General features: G+C 41.8%; 1 protein-coding gene across 1 annotated transcript in view; it reads left to right on the top strand.

Annotated features, from left to right (window-relative positions):
* LOC138979515 (TPR and ankyrin repeat-containing protein 1-like) overlaps positions 1-17,291 on the top strand; it is a 108,805-nt gene that overhangs the window by 85,024 nt on the left and 6,490 nt on the right. Inside the window, exons 47-53 of the mRNA XM_070352224.1 lie at positions 616-765; positions 2,215-2,378; positions 2,926-3,082; positions 3,474-3,689; positions 4,087-4,395; positions 9,764-10,240; positions 15,411-15,626. Of these exons, the coding sequence (XP_070208325.1) occupies positions 616-765; positions 2,215-2,378; positions 2,926-3,082; positions 3,474-3,689; positions 4,087-4,395; positions 9,764-10,240; positions 15,411-15,626 (1,689 nt within the window). The remainder of the gene's footprint in view (positions 1-615; positions 766-2,214; positions 2,379-2,925; positions 3,083-3,473; positions 3,690-4,086; positions 4,396-9,763; positions 10,241-15,410; positions 15,627-17,291) is intronic.

Raw genomic sequence — 17,291 nt, 5'->3', positions numbered from 1 at the left:
CGCAAGTTAGAAAGCTGCTTTCAACAAGAAGGAAGAGGCAGTCAGTGTCACATTCAAGGGACCTTTCTTGCTCTGCTGAGAAAACATGTAGGTTGAGGGGGAGAAATGTCCCATTGCCTTTTTCTCCCAGGCTGAACCCTGGTTTTGTTTGTTGGTTTTTCCATAGCGTAACATTGTGGCCTTTTGTCCAGATCTGTTATTGTAGAGTAGCTTCATATAGTTAAATTGAGATGGGATATTCAAAACAAATACTTTATCATGAGTATACCTTTGTCATTTTGTAGGTATTCTTACATTATGTTATTTGTATTTTTGACAGAAATACAAATGTACATGATGCACGACATTTCACACAGACCGAGACAACAATGACTGTTGAGTCTGAGTAAAATGTCATATTTTGGTCAAAGATACAAATAACATTTATGTATCAATCCATTTCAGTTCAATGCAATTTATTTTTGATGATTGAACGCACACAAACTAGTAGCACTATTTGTTAGTTTCGGCTAGCCGCCTAAATATGAGTTTAAGTCAGCTTTTTAGGTCAAATGGTTCAAAGAAGAAAATTCCAGCGTTAAATCGATACATAATTGTATGTTGGCAATGTGACAGGTGAACGAGATCTGTAACGAGCTGGAGATGCAGCTGAGAAAGAGGCGACCGAACTGGGTGGGGAAACGCTACAAGTACGCTCTGCTTCAGGACGGTCGTGTCGTCATCACTCTGGCTCGCAGACATCTGGACGCTCTGGAGTATCTACAGGTCTGTTAATCTCTCTTCTTATCTGTCTTCAAGACCTGTTTAGATTATGCACTGATTGAATTTTATATTTGGGTACATTTAGATAAACAGATCAAGTTAACAGTGCACGGAATTATGTTTGGAGTTAAAAATCGAAAAATGCATGCAATTCGTTTAATTTTGGTTGGTAAAATGTGCATATTTATAAGCAAACAAAGGCTTCAATGCCTCTTTTCATTTTATTCGAAAAGCAATTGCAGATCAGAAATATTTGTTTTTGATCAAAAAGATGAGTTTTGTGATTTGTTTGTTGCTTTTTTGTTCTCCCCTTTTAGCTACAGAAGCAAAGTAACACAAAGATGTATAACATGAATGTCATATTGTGTTGTTTTTGTTTGTATATAATGATATGCATTCAAAACACATATTTCAACAGCATATACACATGTCTTTTTATAACAGATTAATTTTAATGAGGTGGCACTGTACATGAGAATCGTTATGTCCATCATTAGGATCATACATATTTAAGTGCAATGTGCAGATATTGGGGAATAAAAAATAAGGTTACAGTTAAACAAATTACCACACACACAAAATCAGAAGTTAACTGCATTTAATATTTACTAGAATTGAAAGTTTGCATAAAAGAACTCGGCTATACATTTTTGTAGTCGGAGTACGAAAAGTGTACTATTTCTTTTTGCTGTTTACATAGACTTCACGGACTGTGCATTCGACCTGAGGCATTGTCTAGACCTGACGTAGGGATATCACAATGCAACTCTCAGGTTTAGCACAACATTTCTGACCTACTGATTCATACACAGAGCTTAAAATGATATTAAATTACATATTCTTACTACGGCAGGGGGGACAACCCACGTAGAATAACCAACTGACTAACTCACTGAGTCAGTGTTTTTCTAAAAGGGTTGCTTCCCTTAATTTGACGGCAAGCGGTTTTTTCAGACGATAAGCATCTCAGACTAAGACAATGCATATATGTGATTCGGGTAAGTATATCAATCAAATGAAAATTTATTATTAAAATTTTCGATTTTCTGCTAAATGACATCCAAATTTTCATCCAAGACACTATTAAAATAGTGTGGAATAAGTATGATCATACTGCAATGTTGGAACTCTTTGTCACATGTTCATTGTTGCGGATACTATTGTATATGTTTAAAACCCAGCCAGTTTAATCCTGTTGAGGCCCTGATCAAGTTCACCAAGTTTGTGAATTACAGTGACAATATGATGCCCATCTAAAGTCTTCTCTGTTGATCAAGTTGTTGTGGATGTTACAGTGTCGCTGTATGTTTTTAGCCCAGCAAGTTTGACCCGGTGGAGGCCCTGATCAAGTTCACCAAGTTTGTGAATTACAGTGACAATATGATGCCCATCTAAAGTCTTCTCTGTTGATCAAGTTGTTGTGGATGTTACAGTGTCGCTGTATGTTTTTAGCCCAGCAAGTTTGACCCGGTGGAGGCGTTGATCAAGTTCACCAAGTTTGTGAAGCTGCTGCTGGACCGTGGGGAGGTCAGCCTGATGCCCGACCTGCGCATCTTCCTGTACTGGATGGAAGTCTTCTCCACAATCGCCCTCTGCCTCGCCGCCAAGATCAGGGGGTATGGACTGTGTATATGCCACTTCATCAGACTCGGAGCTAAAGTTTTGTTTGTTTGTTTGCTTAACGCCCAGCCGACCACGAAGGGCCATATCAGGGCGGTGGAGCTAAAGTCAAACATGTAGTAATCATCTGTATATTGTAGCTACCTGTCATTGATGGCCACACCAAAGCCACAGGATCCTCAGCAGTTTTTTTTTAATGTATAATTTTCTTCTATATGATGACCAACATTATCACCTATGACTGTGGATTGTTTTCGTCCCAGCTGATGGTTTCAACCTGAGATGACCCCTAATGCATCCGTTTCTCGCTTTCTCTTGCAGGGTTGCTCCCTGTTCTATTTTGTTGGACAGGGTACCTACATCTTCGCTTGACATTTCTCTATGTCTGAGTCCCCCTTCTCATTATTTCCTCCCCTCTCCATACTATATACTGTGTGTGTGTATGTTCTGACATGCTTAGTCCTAGTCTTTTGACAAGTATTTGCGTTTCGTTTTGCTACCGTCTTTTCATTTTGACTACATCTGGTTGTTCTTGTACTTCAGCAACGGTTTCTTGGTCTTACCATCCTGCTACCCTCGTGCACTGAAGCTCTTCAACTTGACACTGCCACAAGCGCAGAGGGGAGAACTGCTGCAGATGCTTGAGAACTACAAATTTGAAAAAAAGCAGACCCTGAAACTTCTGCATGACAGAATTGAGGTAAGGCTGAACCCACCAGTAATCTGGGCAGTTGGTACAGGTAACGGATGTCAGCATCTCTGACGAACATCATTGACCTTTGGTCCTGATAGTTTTATTCAAGAGGTTTGTTTATTTTGTTTTGAATGCGACTGTGGAAAAGCGGCCCGACAATCCATTCAGTTTACGGAATTTGTGCAACAAACTTGCATGTTTCTCTCTTACAGTTGTAAGCCTTAACAAAAGGGCAGTTACTTAAGGCCTTGTGGGGATACATGCGCATATATGGAGGTGAGTTGCCTGAGCATTAGCTCTTCTGTACAGAAAGTCATGCATCTATGCAGCACATATGATATTGTGACCGGACAGTCTTGTCATGCACTGCATGTTTGCTGCTCTTGTTGTTTTACAGAAGCTGGTATGGCTGTTGTGCGGCACAAAGCCATCGCAGTTCTGCTTGCTGAGCCATCTGACGAGCCTGAAGAAAGACAAGAGTATGACTAATCTGCTTACTGAGCGCGCGCTCATTCTGGCCTTGACCTTGCTGCTCAACATCGAGCAGGGCAACACCTCTGAGTTGTGTGAACTGTCCATCTTGCGCTGCATTCATGGAATCCCAGAGAGCAAGGTGTGTATGAATTAATTTGGACTTTTTCCTTGTAAATTTTGCTTCAGTAGACTATCAAAGAAAGGGTGGGGAGATAGCTAAGTCGGTGGTGGTGCTGGCCTTAAAACCAGTTTTTCACTATTGGCATGGGTGCGAATCAGATTTTGTACACTGAAGTTGACTATTTAAGCATGGTTCCAATTTGACACATTTTCCATTTTAAGCATAATATTCAATCCCAAACACAACAAAATAAAATAATTAGATATGCATTCAGCAGACAGAGTAACAGATAAAACACCTAGGGAGACAATACATCCTCTCTCACCCTTGTCATGACTCATTCAGTCAATACATGTACTTGACTGCATGTAAAAAGAATCTAAGAGTGCATTTTTCTTTTTCTTCATCTATCCAGATGCTGGATATGCCACCCCGTCTGGCATCATTGATTGATGGTGTTCAGGCAGCCACATCTTACCAACAAACCCTGGATGCATTGGATGGGACACTGCATGCCATGGATGAGAAGCTGCAGTTTTTCCAGTGGCGTTGGAACAGGAAAGACTGTCTGATGCCGGTTGGCGTGTCCAACGTGCGTGCTGGAGGGATGTTCCGAGTGTTCCGGCTGGACAGACACCTGGCAGGTGTTGGCAGCTATCACGACGCCACCGGGGGAGCTTTTGATGAGATTGACGAAGACCACCAGGAGGGAACAGAAGAAGAGGTTTGTGTGTTTGGAAAAATGAAGGGATTGTATGTGTTTTCTGCTGTTGTTGTTTTGGCATTCTTGCATGCATTGTTTTTAATGGTTCACTATTTTTACATGCATTTAGAATGCTTTATTGCAATGAAATTTGGATTAAATTACATATTCTTACATCAACTCCCATTTATAGCATTAACTTCAGTTTGATGCTTGGACATTGAAAGTACTGACCCTGTTAAAAGGGGGAGGTAACCGCATGAAAAAACTCCATGCCCATACATAGGCATGTTCCGTGGTAGTTACCTCCCCTCTCGGTCTCCAGCGCATGCGCGGGAAGCGACCGGTGACAAATCATTCTCTTACTTCAACACGTTGCTATCAGACATGTCCAGTACTACAGGCTCTTTACTTAGCCACCGGCCTGTTGGAAGGCCATTGACCCTGCGTATTACATACTATTCTTCTGCATAGGACTCTGGGTGAGAACGTTCTTTGTTGGTTAACGTTAATTCGCTGTATTTTCGCCTGAGCTATACTTGTCAAAACTTTTGTTGGTTTCACTTTAACTCATTGTTTTAGTAAACAAACAATGGCGGACAGCGACAAGGAGAAGAGCTCTGCCAAGCAGGTTGCAGCACTGCTAACTCCGCCGGGCAAAAAGGGCGAAAAAGAGCAAAGCGAAAAACACTCCCAAGAATGAGATTATGATTAGCATGTATAACCCTGCAACGCAGGACACGGCTGTTCCTGGCTTGTTTTTCAGGCCCGCGATGGGGAGTGGTAAAAATAGCCAGCGGCGCGATATCACTGCTTGCAGACTGTTAGCAGGCACTACCAAAGACTTTGTCTGCGCATCGCCGTTTGCGTTGTGCTGCGAGGCATATCAGCGCAGTTCAACGTTGCCAGAGACCAAAGAAGCGCTTTACTCTAGCTCGCAGAGGCGGCTTACTGGAGGAATGTTCATTCTCTGTGCTCGCCTGCCAGCAGACCACAGGCACACCCAATAAAGTTCGGACTTGTACTGGCAGAGCGCGAATGCAAATTCTTGTAGGCGTACATAGACACAACATAACATATACAGACAATAACGCCCACAACACTTCAACAGCATATGAATGGAATACAAACAAACACATGTGCTTTTTCTTTGCGGACTAGCAGCTTTTTCACTGGCTTTTTTTGTTTTTTTACGACAACCGGCCATTTGTTCGGCAAACGTTTTACACACACTACAGTCAGCTACTTCCACTTTGGAGTTGTATTGTGTCCACATCACTTTTGTTTTTTCAATGTTACTATGCATTGCTTTTGACAATCCTTGAGGTGGAATGTTAGGTTTTTTTTGTTGGCTGAGACGAGAAGAGCATGTTGCACACAATGTACTTGAGAAAGTGGTGCCATTAGCTTCTTCAGAAACTTGAATACCGTGAAACTGAAACAACACTGATGCATAGTTTTTGCAATGTCTAATGATATGTTGTTTGTCCTTCGCTGCCGTTGATCTTCTGCCACAAATTCTGCACATAGCATTTAGCCTAAATATGTGGAGATCTTCCGTATGTTGCACTGCCGCCATTCTTAACTGAGACAACTTAAATCAATAAATAGAGTGACTACAAATTGAAAGAAATCGATACAAGCAAAACCATAATACACTGATACAGACAGGCAAGAACATAAGCACAATTACAGTCACAACATTAAGTCAGGAATAAACACGTCACAAAAAGGGGGAAGGGGGGGGACGCAAAACAAGCAATACAAAAAACAGAATAGATTAAATGCACTAGAGTCGAGTGCCTGTTCCAATTCCAAACCGTGCCTGCACTGTTGAGGCGCGTGAATTAACGAAACAAAACTGCTCCAAAGTCAAACACAAAAACATCCGCGCACTTATTCTCACTCTTATGACACAGTTTAGACTAAGTACTTACTGACGGCAACATCAGAATCACAGTCGGTCGGTGGTATAAACATTGAGCGTGGTTACAAAATGGTATACAATGCTCACGTTCTGCTTATTGGAAGTAGAAGAAAGAGCGACCGGCCGGTACAGTCGACAGAAGAATTACTTCAAAATCAAACAAACCGATTCTCCGCGGACCTCTAGTTTGCACATACACAAAGCCTGAATATCAGAGTAACAATATACACAAGATGACGGTAATCCAACATTCAAGTCACGCAAACCAGTCCATTTCATACCAAGAAACACGTATTTTTTTTACACTGGCCCACACAGCTGTACAGTTCCAGAGTACGAAATACAAGCCTTTGTGCAGCTAGCATTTCCGCGCGAAACGGAAAAGAGGTCACCGCGAGCGCAGGGTCGCGCTATAATTGGCCTGCCTGCTCAAAGCTGCCTGCTGCTGAGATAGCAAAATCGCCACAGCATTGAAATAGTGTGTACGGTCAGTGGGGAAAAAATACGACAAGAAAAATTCCCAGACTACTTTTGTTCACAAGCGCATCCCGAAGCCGATCCGACACATGATTACAGATTTTGTCAGTAAACATTGAAAGAAGCATTTATTTGAAATGTATTGGTAAACTTAATTAACGATGTGACGGATGCGTGTGAAGCATGTTTGAATCATGGATGTTCAAAGGCTGTGTGGAGTACGCTCATTTTCCTGAAAATACACCAAGTTTGTTTGAGAAGACTCCAAATGCAAAACAGGGGTTCCCTGGTCTGATGGCGGTACTCAAGTCCAGAAGACTTTCCCAAGTCCTCAGCGCAGCGTATGGGAGGTCCGAGGACATTTTTCCTCAACTTCTACATACGTTACGTTGCAAGCACTCGCCAAGAAGGCAGCAGTTCTCTGCCAGCTATGGCAGCTGCAGAGCAAATATTCGCTTTATCATAAAGAATTTCCGAAGTCCTAAGGGCAGCTTATTAGACTTTTGAGGATGTTTTTCTCAACTTCTACCTGCGAGATGTTGCAAGCACTCGCCAGGACGGTAGCAATTGTCTCCCAGCAATGGTAGCTGCAGGGCAAATACTCGCTAGATCATAAAGTGAATAGCCCAACACCTATATTAGCAATCTGCTATATATGTGAGTTGATGTAAGAATATGTAATTTAATCGAAAATTTTAAAAATAAATTTTCATTTGATTAATATACTTATACAACTCACATAGTGAATACCCTCCCAACCTACCCCGCTAACGTTTTTATAATGTTCCAAAGGGGTTCGTTTTCAGTGAGGAATGATTTGTCACCGGTCGCTTCCCGCGCATGCGCAGGAGACCAAGAGGGGAGGTAACTACCATGGAACATGCCTATATATGGGCATGGAGGTTTTTTTTCGGTTACCTCCCCCAGACCTGTTTACCCTTACGATTTTGGCGTATTTTATTACGATTTTCTGCAAAAAATACGCCATTCCGCTATCCGTGTCAAGACTACAATTTTCATAAATAAAAAAAATGTTAAAAAAAAAAAAAATATATATTTTTTATTTTTTTAATCAATTCACATGTTTGGCATTGTTTTTTCAATGGCAAAATGGGGTGAAAAAGCACAGGACTGACCAGAGATCATGTCTGTCTGATAAGACGCTGGAGAGCCTTATTCTAGTGGTGAAGTCTCGCCCTCACTCATTCGGCAAGCAGTAGAGAAGCGCTTGACCCACTGAAAAAGGCCTACTACGAGCAAAAGAAAAAGAATCAGTGATGCATGTGCTTTTGATGTGATCTTCGTTGAAATTATGATGACTACAAAAACTGACTGATGTGTTTTGTTTGTGAATGATGGATATATGTGCATGATTGCGTTTCGCAGACACAGTTGTCATGTGCGTTGTAATTGGCGACGAATGCTGGATGATTACTATTTTTGTGCCAGGATTACTATTTTTGGGGCTGAGCATTACTCCAAAACACTTATGGGGGTAAACAGGTCTGGGTTTTGCCCGTCGGCTTTACCAGGGCGACTTGAAACACAGTATGGTTTTGCCCGTCGGCTTTACCAGGGCGACTTGAAACACAGTATGGTTTGAACAGCAATTTTTACGTCTTTGCAACGCATGAATGGTAATTCAAGCATAGAATGGTACAACATTATCTATTTTTCTCTCTTTGTCAACACTGGGGAAGTTTGGAGGTCTGGAGTTTGAATCTCTGCCCAGGCGTTTAATTTTTCTGCTCGATTCCTCGTGACAAGTATGCTCAGCTCTGAGAGAGCAAACCGGATGTTACCATGGCAACATTCAAGCGTTGACTGTAGCTCTCAACAGACATGTTTACCCTTACGATTTTGGCGTAATTTATTACGATTTTCTGCAAAAAGTACGCCATTCCGCTATCCGTGTCAAGACTACGATTTTCATAAAATCATAAAAAAAAAAGATTTTTAAAAAAAAGTATTTTTATTTAAAAAAAAAATTAATTCACATGTTTGGCATTGTTTTTTTTCAATGGCAAAATTGGGTGAAAAAGCACAGGACTGAGATCATTACTGTCTGATGGGGCGGGGATATAGCTCAGTTGGTAGCACGCTGGATTTGTATTCAGTTGGCCGCTGTCAGCGCGAGTTCGATCCCAGGTTCGGCGGAAATTTATTTCACAGAGTCAACTTTGTGTGCAGACTCTCTTCGGTGTCCGAACCACCCCCCGTGTATACTACATTGGGTGTGCACGTTAAAGATCCCACGATTGACAAAAGGGTCTTTCCTGGCAAAATTGCTTAGGCACAGTTAATAATTGTCTACCATACCCGTGTGACTTGGAATAAGGCCGTGAAAGGTAAATATGCGCCGACATGGCTGCAATCTACTGGCCGTATAAAATTTCATCTCACACGGCATCACTGCAGAGCGCCTAGAACTGTACCCACGGAATATGCGCGATATAAGCCTCATTGATTGATTGATTGACAGCCTTCTAGTGGTGAAGTCTCGCCCTCACTCATTCGGCAAGCGCAAGTACAGTAGAGAAGCGCTTGACACACTGAAAAAGGCCTACTACGAGCAAAAGAAAAAGAATCAGTGATGCATGTGCTTTTGATGTGATCTTCTTTGAAATTATGATGACTACAAAAACTGACTGAATCTGTGTTTTGTTTATGAATGATGGATATATGTGCATGATTGCGTTTCGCAGACACAGTTGTCATGTGCGTTGTAATTGGCGACGAATGCTGGATGATTACTATTTTTGTGCCAGGATTACTATTTTTGGGGCTGAGCATTACTCCAAAACACTTATTGGGGTAAACAGGTCTGCTCCCCCTTTTAACAGGGTCAGTACTTTCAATGTCTAAGCACCAAACTGAAGTTAATGCTATATATGTGAGTTGTGTAAGTATATTAATCAAATGAAAATTTATTTTTAACATTTTTGATTATTAGCTGTCCTAATCAAGCCTTTTTTCTGCTGACAGGAAGTGGAAGAGGAGCTCAGCCCAGAGGAGAAAGAGCGCTACGAGAAGCAAGTGATGGAGACCCAGAGGGAGGAACAACAGAACAAGGCCTCACATATTATCACCCGATTCATGCGACGTATAATTTTCTTCAAACACCTGCATGACATTGAAAGGTTCTGTGTTCGTCAAATTTACAGGGATCTTTTCTCTCCATGCATTATCACAGACAGAATGTGCGGCATTTGTGGTGTGCGATTTGAGAAGCCTGTCCCTGAGGCCAAACCAGAAACACCTGAAGGAGAGAAGAAATCTGAGGAAGCACAGGAGGCACCAGAGGAAGATGAAGAAACAGTGGTTGCCAGGCTGAAACAGGAGCACCTGATGTCTGAGGAGCATCGTACAACTGCTGTTGAGTTTAACGCGTTCAAAGAGATGTACCGCTCCCTTCTTAGCAAGCCCCTAAATGAAATTGCATCCTTCCTACACAAGCATGAGGTAAGTTTGGCTGAAGGCCTGGGGAAAACACTCATTGTCAATAAGGAGCGACCATTTCGTTTTTTATTGGTCCGGGGGCCCTGCAGCTAATACAAAAAGATATCAAGGATAAACTTTTATTACATCTGATAGGATTGGCCGTGAGCTAACTTCGGCACATCAATTTATGTCAATTCCTTGTTACTTCTAGTTTTGAAAGCAATAAATACTACCACAAACGTCATCTCCGTCACTGTCCGGGCATGCTTTTTGAGTCACTTGAGAAAAAGTGACTATGTAATCGGTCAGTGTTAGTCTGTCCGGCCGGCTGGCCAGCCGGCCGGCCGGCCGTCCATAGACACCACCTTAACGTTGGACTTTTCTCGGAAACTATCAAAGCGATCGGGCTCATATTTTGTTTAGTCGTGACCTCCAATGACCTCTACACTTTAACGATGGTTTCGTTGACCTTTGACCTTTTTCAAGGTCACAGGTCAGCGTCAAAGGAAAAATTAGACATTTTATATCTTTGACAAAGTTCATCGGATGTGATTGAAACTTTGTAGGATTATTCTTTACATCAAAGTATTTACATCTGTAGCCTTTTACGAACGTTATCAGAAAAACAAGGGAGATAACTAGCCTTTTCTGTTCGGCAACACACAACTTAACGTTGGGCTTTTCTCGGAAACTATAAAAGTGACCGGGCTCAAATTTTATGTGAACGTGACTCATTGTGTTGTGAATAGCAATTTCTTCCTGTCCATCTGATGCCTCATATAATATTCAGAACTGCGAAAGTGACTCGATCGAGCGTTTGCTCTTCTTGTTAATAATTTGAATTTATTTAAAAAATATAAGCAAGCTCTTTCTAATCACATGCACTATCATTTTAAATGACACGATCGTCAGTGCTGTTGCTGCAGTCATTTTTGTGCACGAAGAAGTCCCTGTGAGTCTTCGCAAATGTCCAGGGAAATAGGCACAAATGCAGTAACTTTTTTCGGGAATATTTTGTCATCCCATTTTGAGGTACTTTTTACACATGAATACACTCAAAACAACCCTAAAGCGTTTTTGGTTTAGGCCACACAAAAAAAGTTGTATGTTTCTGGTCACCCGACCCTACCTAGTTTTTTTCCGCCGACCCTAGACTTTTTTTTTATTGCATTTGTAAAAAAAATAAATAAAAAAAAGCGTCAAAATGAAAGTTGTTTGTTTGTTTGTTTGTTTGCTTAATGCCCAGCCGACCACGAAGGACCATATCAGGGCGGTGCTGCTTTGACATTTAATGTGCGCCACACACAAGACAGAAGTCGCAGCACAGGCTTCATGTCTCACCCAGTCACATTATTCTGACACCGGACCAACCAGTCCTAGCACTTACCCCATAATGCCAGACGCCAGGCGGAGCAGCCACTAGATTGCCAATTTTAAAGTCTTAGGTATGACCCGGCCGGGGTTCGAACCCACGACCTCGCGATCACGGGGCGGACGCCTTACCACTAGGCCAACCGTGCCGGTGTCAAAACGAAAGTAACAGACGGCAGACGACACAAGGGGGATAACCCCGCATCCCTTTTGCCTCATTTGTTTTGTAATGTGTTGTCTTTCTCTTTGTATAGTAAGTCCAGTCTCTTTGCGTCACTATAGTTATTTTCTACCCTGACCAAAAAAACAACAAAAAAAAATCCCTACCTACCTACCCTATTTTTTGTAGCTATGTTACCAGAAACATACAACTTTTTCTTTTTTTTCCTTAGGAACAGGTCTTTGTTTACAGCTGAAGTGCGTCTGAGTCTAGTCAAGAGGCAACAAAGAGAAATAATAGACTTGGGGGTTTCCATAACCGTCATCTCCGTTACCAGCTTTTCTGGCAAATGAGAAACAATTTATTTTCCATCTTGTGATATGGTGTTTGCTCACATGAGCATACAACAAAACAATCATGAACAGGGCCATCATGTATCTTCTGGCTCTGTCGCGAGGCAAAATGCGAGCACCCGTCATCTCCGTTACCGTCATCTCCGGCACCGTCATCTCCAGTACCGTCATTTGTGGGCCAAAATAGGATGCCGTTTTCTACATGTTTGTTGACAAACTGCGGCGGGGATAGATCTAAAACTTTGTGTACTCCCGCAGTGGGGCACTGCGGTTATGAAATTAAAGGCCCCTCCTGTTTTTGGAACCGCAGGAGCTTTCTAGTTTGCTGTTAGGTAGATTTTTGGTTCCTCTTTCCTGTCATGCTCTCTTTTTCTTCATGAATTCTTTTCTTTTTTCTGCCTTCTTGCTCATTCACCTGTATTTTTTCCAAAAATCTCTTCTCTTGCCGCTTGTCTCGCGATTCATGTATAGTTTAATCTGTTAGTGTTCTGATGTAAGTCCAGCAGTAGATAGGTTAAGCCTATTTTAACATACTGGAAACTGGTAATCTTCCAGTAGGTATTAATTTAGTTTTACTAAAGCCTGCTGGGACACAAGTAATGGGTTAGTGCATTTGTAAACAGGAATCGCTTGACAAGTGGCCCCCTTCATCCCCCCCCTTCCTCGTCCTGATATGGCTCTGCGTAGTCGGCTGGACGTTAAGCAACAAATAAACAAACAAACTTTGTGTACATTGCCAAATCATATATCGTGCGAAAGAACAAGACCTGCTCTCTATTCTAACACAATGGGCATTTAGATTCCTTTGATACCCTGTAATCTGCACTAGTCTGAAAAAAGGCAATGTTTAACCTTTTCTTGCCTCACAGACCTGCAAGATGTTCAAACGTCCACAGACCAACTAACAGTCCAGCCTTTTAGCTTTCATTCCATGTATTTGGTTTTTCTGTACGTTTAGATTTAAGGGTGCCGCTTGTGTAATTTGTAAACACACCGCTCACAGGTTTCAAAAATGTCACTGAAAAGTTTTAACCACGCGCGTTCTTATATCCAGTCACTAAAACCGTCGTATTTGCTCAAGCCTGCTACGCAGAAACACATCATTACCATAGTTTGAAGGCTTGGTGATTGTTTCACAAGCTAGTAAAATTTTGTTGATCTAGTCTGAGTGGATTTTGGGTATGAAAGTGTTATACGATAGTGTTATATGATAGTTAGTTACATTATTGTGTCATTTGTCAACTACCGTGCTTCAGTTGGTCATCTTACAGTGTAGATCCAATGAAAACTAAAGATATTTTCTGTTGGGCACCCAATTTCCCATGTTGGTGAACAATTAAGCTAAACAAAAACACCAATGTTTACAAAAAAGCCAGAGAAGTGGTTTTCGTCTTTTTTGAAAACCAAGTGGTCGCTACTTATTGAGAATGAGTGATAACTGGACCACTTCCCCAGATGACCCAGCACACTTTAGTTTGCATATCAAGTTGTGGGCTCGTCTTCCACAACAGAATCATACAATATTTTGACTCACCTGAGTAACTGGTGAGTATTAGGATTCATTTGTGTCCGTCTGTATGGACGGCCATCCGTGGACAAAAAACTTAACGTTGAGGTTATCTCGGAAGTTTTTCGAGCTAGACCTCTGAAACTTTGCACACTTTTAAGGTTTGATGATCTCATGAAGTGATCCCAATGTTGGGGTCACAGCGGGGTCATGTTCGTTTCATAAAAACTTAACGTTGAGATGTTTTTTTAAGCTAGAGCTTTGATACTATAAATGCACACTTCTAGGGTTTGATAATCTACCGACTTGACGTAAGTTTGATTGACCCTCGTCAAGTTTTGGGGTCAAAGGGGCCGGGTTATGTTCGATTCATAATAACTTAACATTGACATTATCTTCGGCGTTTTTGAGCATTGAAACTTTGATCACTTCAAGGGTTTGATAATCTACCGACGTGACCCTAGTTTGGTTGACCCCCGTTGCATTTTGGGGTCACAGCAGGGTCATGTTAGTAAAGCTTTACATTTAGTTTTTTTCAGTTTTTTTGGGGAGCAAAAGCCTCCAAATTTCTAGAAATTGTAGATGTTGGTAATCAGCAGACATGATCAAAATTTGGCGTGTTTTCATCAAAATTTAGAGTCCCAGCATGAAAATATTTGCTGGAAAAGATTTTCACCACTGAAAATGTCCACTGAACTATCAAAGATATAAGTCTTGACCATTCTGATAATCATCAGTCCACACTATCGCTCAGGTCTCTCTGACAGGATGAATAATTACTATGCGCATTAAAGGGAAATCTATCAAAACAAGAATACAGAGTTATCTCCCATATGTTTTTTGCTAATGTTTCTGATAACAGACGAAAGACAAACGTGATTGTAGAATGGCCGACTTCGACGGTGATCTTTGTTCTGTTCTTCACAGTTATGATAAAGACATAGTTCTAAGGTGAAAACAAGTCGAAATTTTGAGACTGCTGTGGGAAGGAGACCAAGATATTGTTGCATCACTCCCAACTGGTTACGGAAAAAGTCGTCTGCTCCGTAGCCATTTTGTTATGATCACGTGACAAAGTTGATTATCACTTGACACTTTTGCCATATTTAGAGTTGTTTGCACAGTAAATACATCCGCGAAAGATAGCTCGCTTGAAAGTGTCTTGCATAACAATTCCTTTCTAAATTTAAAAATTACACTGCATGAAAAATCATTATCGACGATCGCGAATCTGCTTATATCAATACAGTGATACCTCTCTTTACGACCCCTCTCTTTTACGGGTCCCTCAATAATACGACCGACTTTTCTCTGACGTTGACGGGGTTGTGCAAGTTTGAATAATATGTGAAATATGCTTAGGGTTGAATAACTAAATGGATTAATACAGGTCACATAAGGATCAAGCAATGTGTCAGTCAGACTTGGAGGTGATCGAATGTTCTCTTGAACACGATTTTATTTTATGAAGCTGGAACTTTTTTTTTTTTTGGGGGGGGGGGGGGGGGATCCTCCTTTTAAGACCTACAAAACCCTAATGAACATGAAGAAGGACTGTCGTATAAAGCATTTGCTTTTCTTGTTTAACAATGTAAGCCAGTGCCTTAGTAGACCACAGTATTGGAGTGCTCAAAGCAAAATGTGCAAAATCTCACTTGCTGTCCACAGCAATATATGTGTCAAATACATTTTAATATGTAAACACTGCACGCAGTCTATATCAAGAACAGGCTTTTGAGTTTCACTTTTGGTTCTTTTAAGTTTAGCTGTTTCCTGCATTCATCTTGCTGTCTTGTCCAGGTGAAGAAACACAAGGACACGTGGTACAAAGACCTACCATTCCAAGTCAACATCGTCCTGGAGCAACTGGAGGGACTGCAGCAGAAACTCGGTCTAGCCATCCAAGAGCGCAAGTGGACGGAGCGAAAAAGCCTCATCAGCATGCGAAATGTTCTAGTGGCATTCTATTCTGAACATGTTCGGGGCCCCATCAAGCGTAACTATTCTTTGCACCAGGTTAGAGACGTCTTCCAGTTTTCATTTCATACTTTATTATCATATTGCTGGGGAATATGGGTCGCTTCCTCCCAGTGAAAAGCTAGCAGCAATGAGAGTCGCGCTACCCAGGTGTGTGCGTGTTTAGGTGTAGTGGAGCCACCTGCAATTCTGGCAGAATGACTGAGGTCTTTTGCAGTGCAATATTGGTTACAAGAGGGGGAGATTTGGATACCATCTCTGAGTCATCACAAAGTTAATAATAATAATACGAATATTTATAACGCGCACATATCTCACCAACAGGCGACTCAAGGCGCACATACACTCATTCACACACACGGAGACTTAGAGTCACTAACACACACCCACTATCAACCATTAAATATGTACAGTTATTCAGGGTGGGATGGGGGTGGGCAGTGTAGAATGCATGGATTATTTGGAAAAAAGGAATATCTTGAGTGCAGATTTGAATGATTCGAGGGACTGTTGTTGACGGAGGGGGAGAGGTAGTGTGTTCCATTGGCTTCGTGCTTGGAAAGAAAATGAGCGTTGACCTGCTGTTTTGAGTTTGGTGTGGGGGATGTTGAGTTTAAGGGAGTCGGCAGATGATCTGAGTGCTCGTGAAGGGACATAGAGAGAGAGAGAATCAGAGAGATAGGCAGGGGCGAGACCATGGAGGCATTTGTAGGTGAGAGTGTTGATTTTGTATGTGATACGGGCAGGAACGGGCAACCAGTGGAGCTGATTTAGGAGGGGGGTGATATGGTCTCTCTTTTTCTTTCGTAAGACAAGACGGGCAGAGCTATTTTGAATGCGTTGGAGACGAGAGATAGAAGAAGAGGGAAGACCCGCCAAGAGAGAGTTACAATAGTCAAGACGTGAGAGAATGGTGGAAGTGACCAGTTTGGCGGTAGCATCTGTGGTGAGGTACTTGCGGATAGTCTGTGTCCGTCACATCTACGATTCGAACCTGTGACCCGAGGATCACAAGTCCAGTGCTTTACCATTACTGAGCTACCACTTTCACTCACTCCTTAATGCTGATAACAGTGGATTGGAATTTAAATTAGTAATGAAAAAAAAAAATGAAAAAAAAATGGTAGCGCCTGGAGGAGGTGTAGTTGATTCAAGACTTCCCCCTTTTAAGACCTTGCCTTTGTCAAAGGAACGCTTACACTGTAGCAACTTTTACAGGTAGCCCTTAAGGTTTCTTGGACTAAATATAGATGAAATTACATTTCTTATCCCAACTCGCATATGGGTTGTTTTCAAAAAATGTCGCGAAAGCTGTCTCCGGACTTTGGCTCTGCACAGTCGTCGCGTCTTAAAACAAACTAGACAACATTTTGTATCATTTTGTTCGTTGTCCAAGGGTCATTAACTTCCTGTATCAAAAATACCTTAACCTGCGCGACATTTCCAGTGCGCGACAGGACGGTACCAATGCGCTACCAGCTCCCATGGGGTCGCCTTCACGCGGCGGGAGTGTTTATACTAAGCTACCCCACTCCTTTACTTCTCTTCTTTTGTCTTATTTCTGCCTTACCAGTCCTTTCACCTATATTTCCTTCCAAGAAAACTCTCCCTACTATTCCCTGCAGTTTTCCAATTCTTTTCTTGTTGTCTCTATCTGACTGGATCCATCACCTTTATTTCACTTACCAAAAGTCTTCTTTTCCA

The sequence above is a fragment of the Littorina saxatilis genome, linkage group LG11 (genome assembly GCF_037325665.1).
Source record: "Littorina saxatilis isolate snail1 linkage group LG11, US_GU_Lsax_2.0, whole genome shotgun sequence".
Classification (NCBI taxonomy): Eukaryota; Metazoa; Mollusca; class Gastropoda; order Littorinimorpha; family Littorinidae; genus Littorina; species Littorina saxatilis.
Note: the sequence above shows the minus strand (reverse complement) of the source record. Positions and strands in the feature narration are given on the sequence as shown.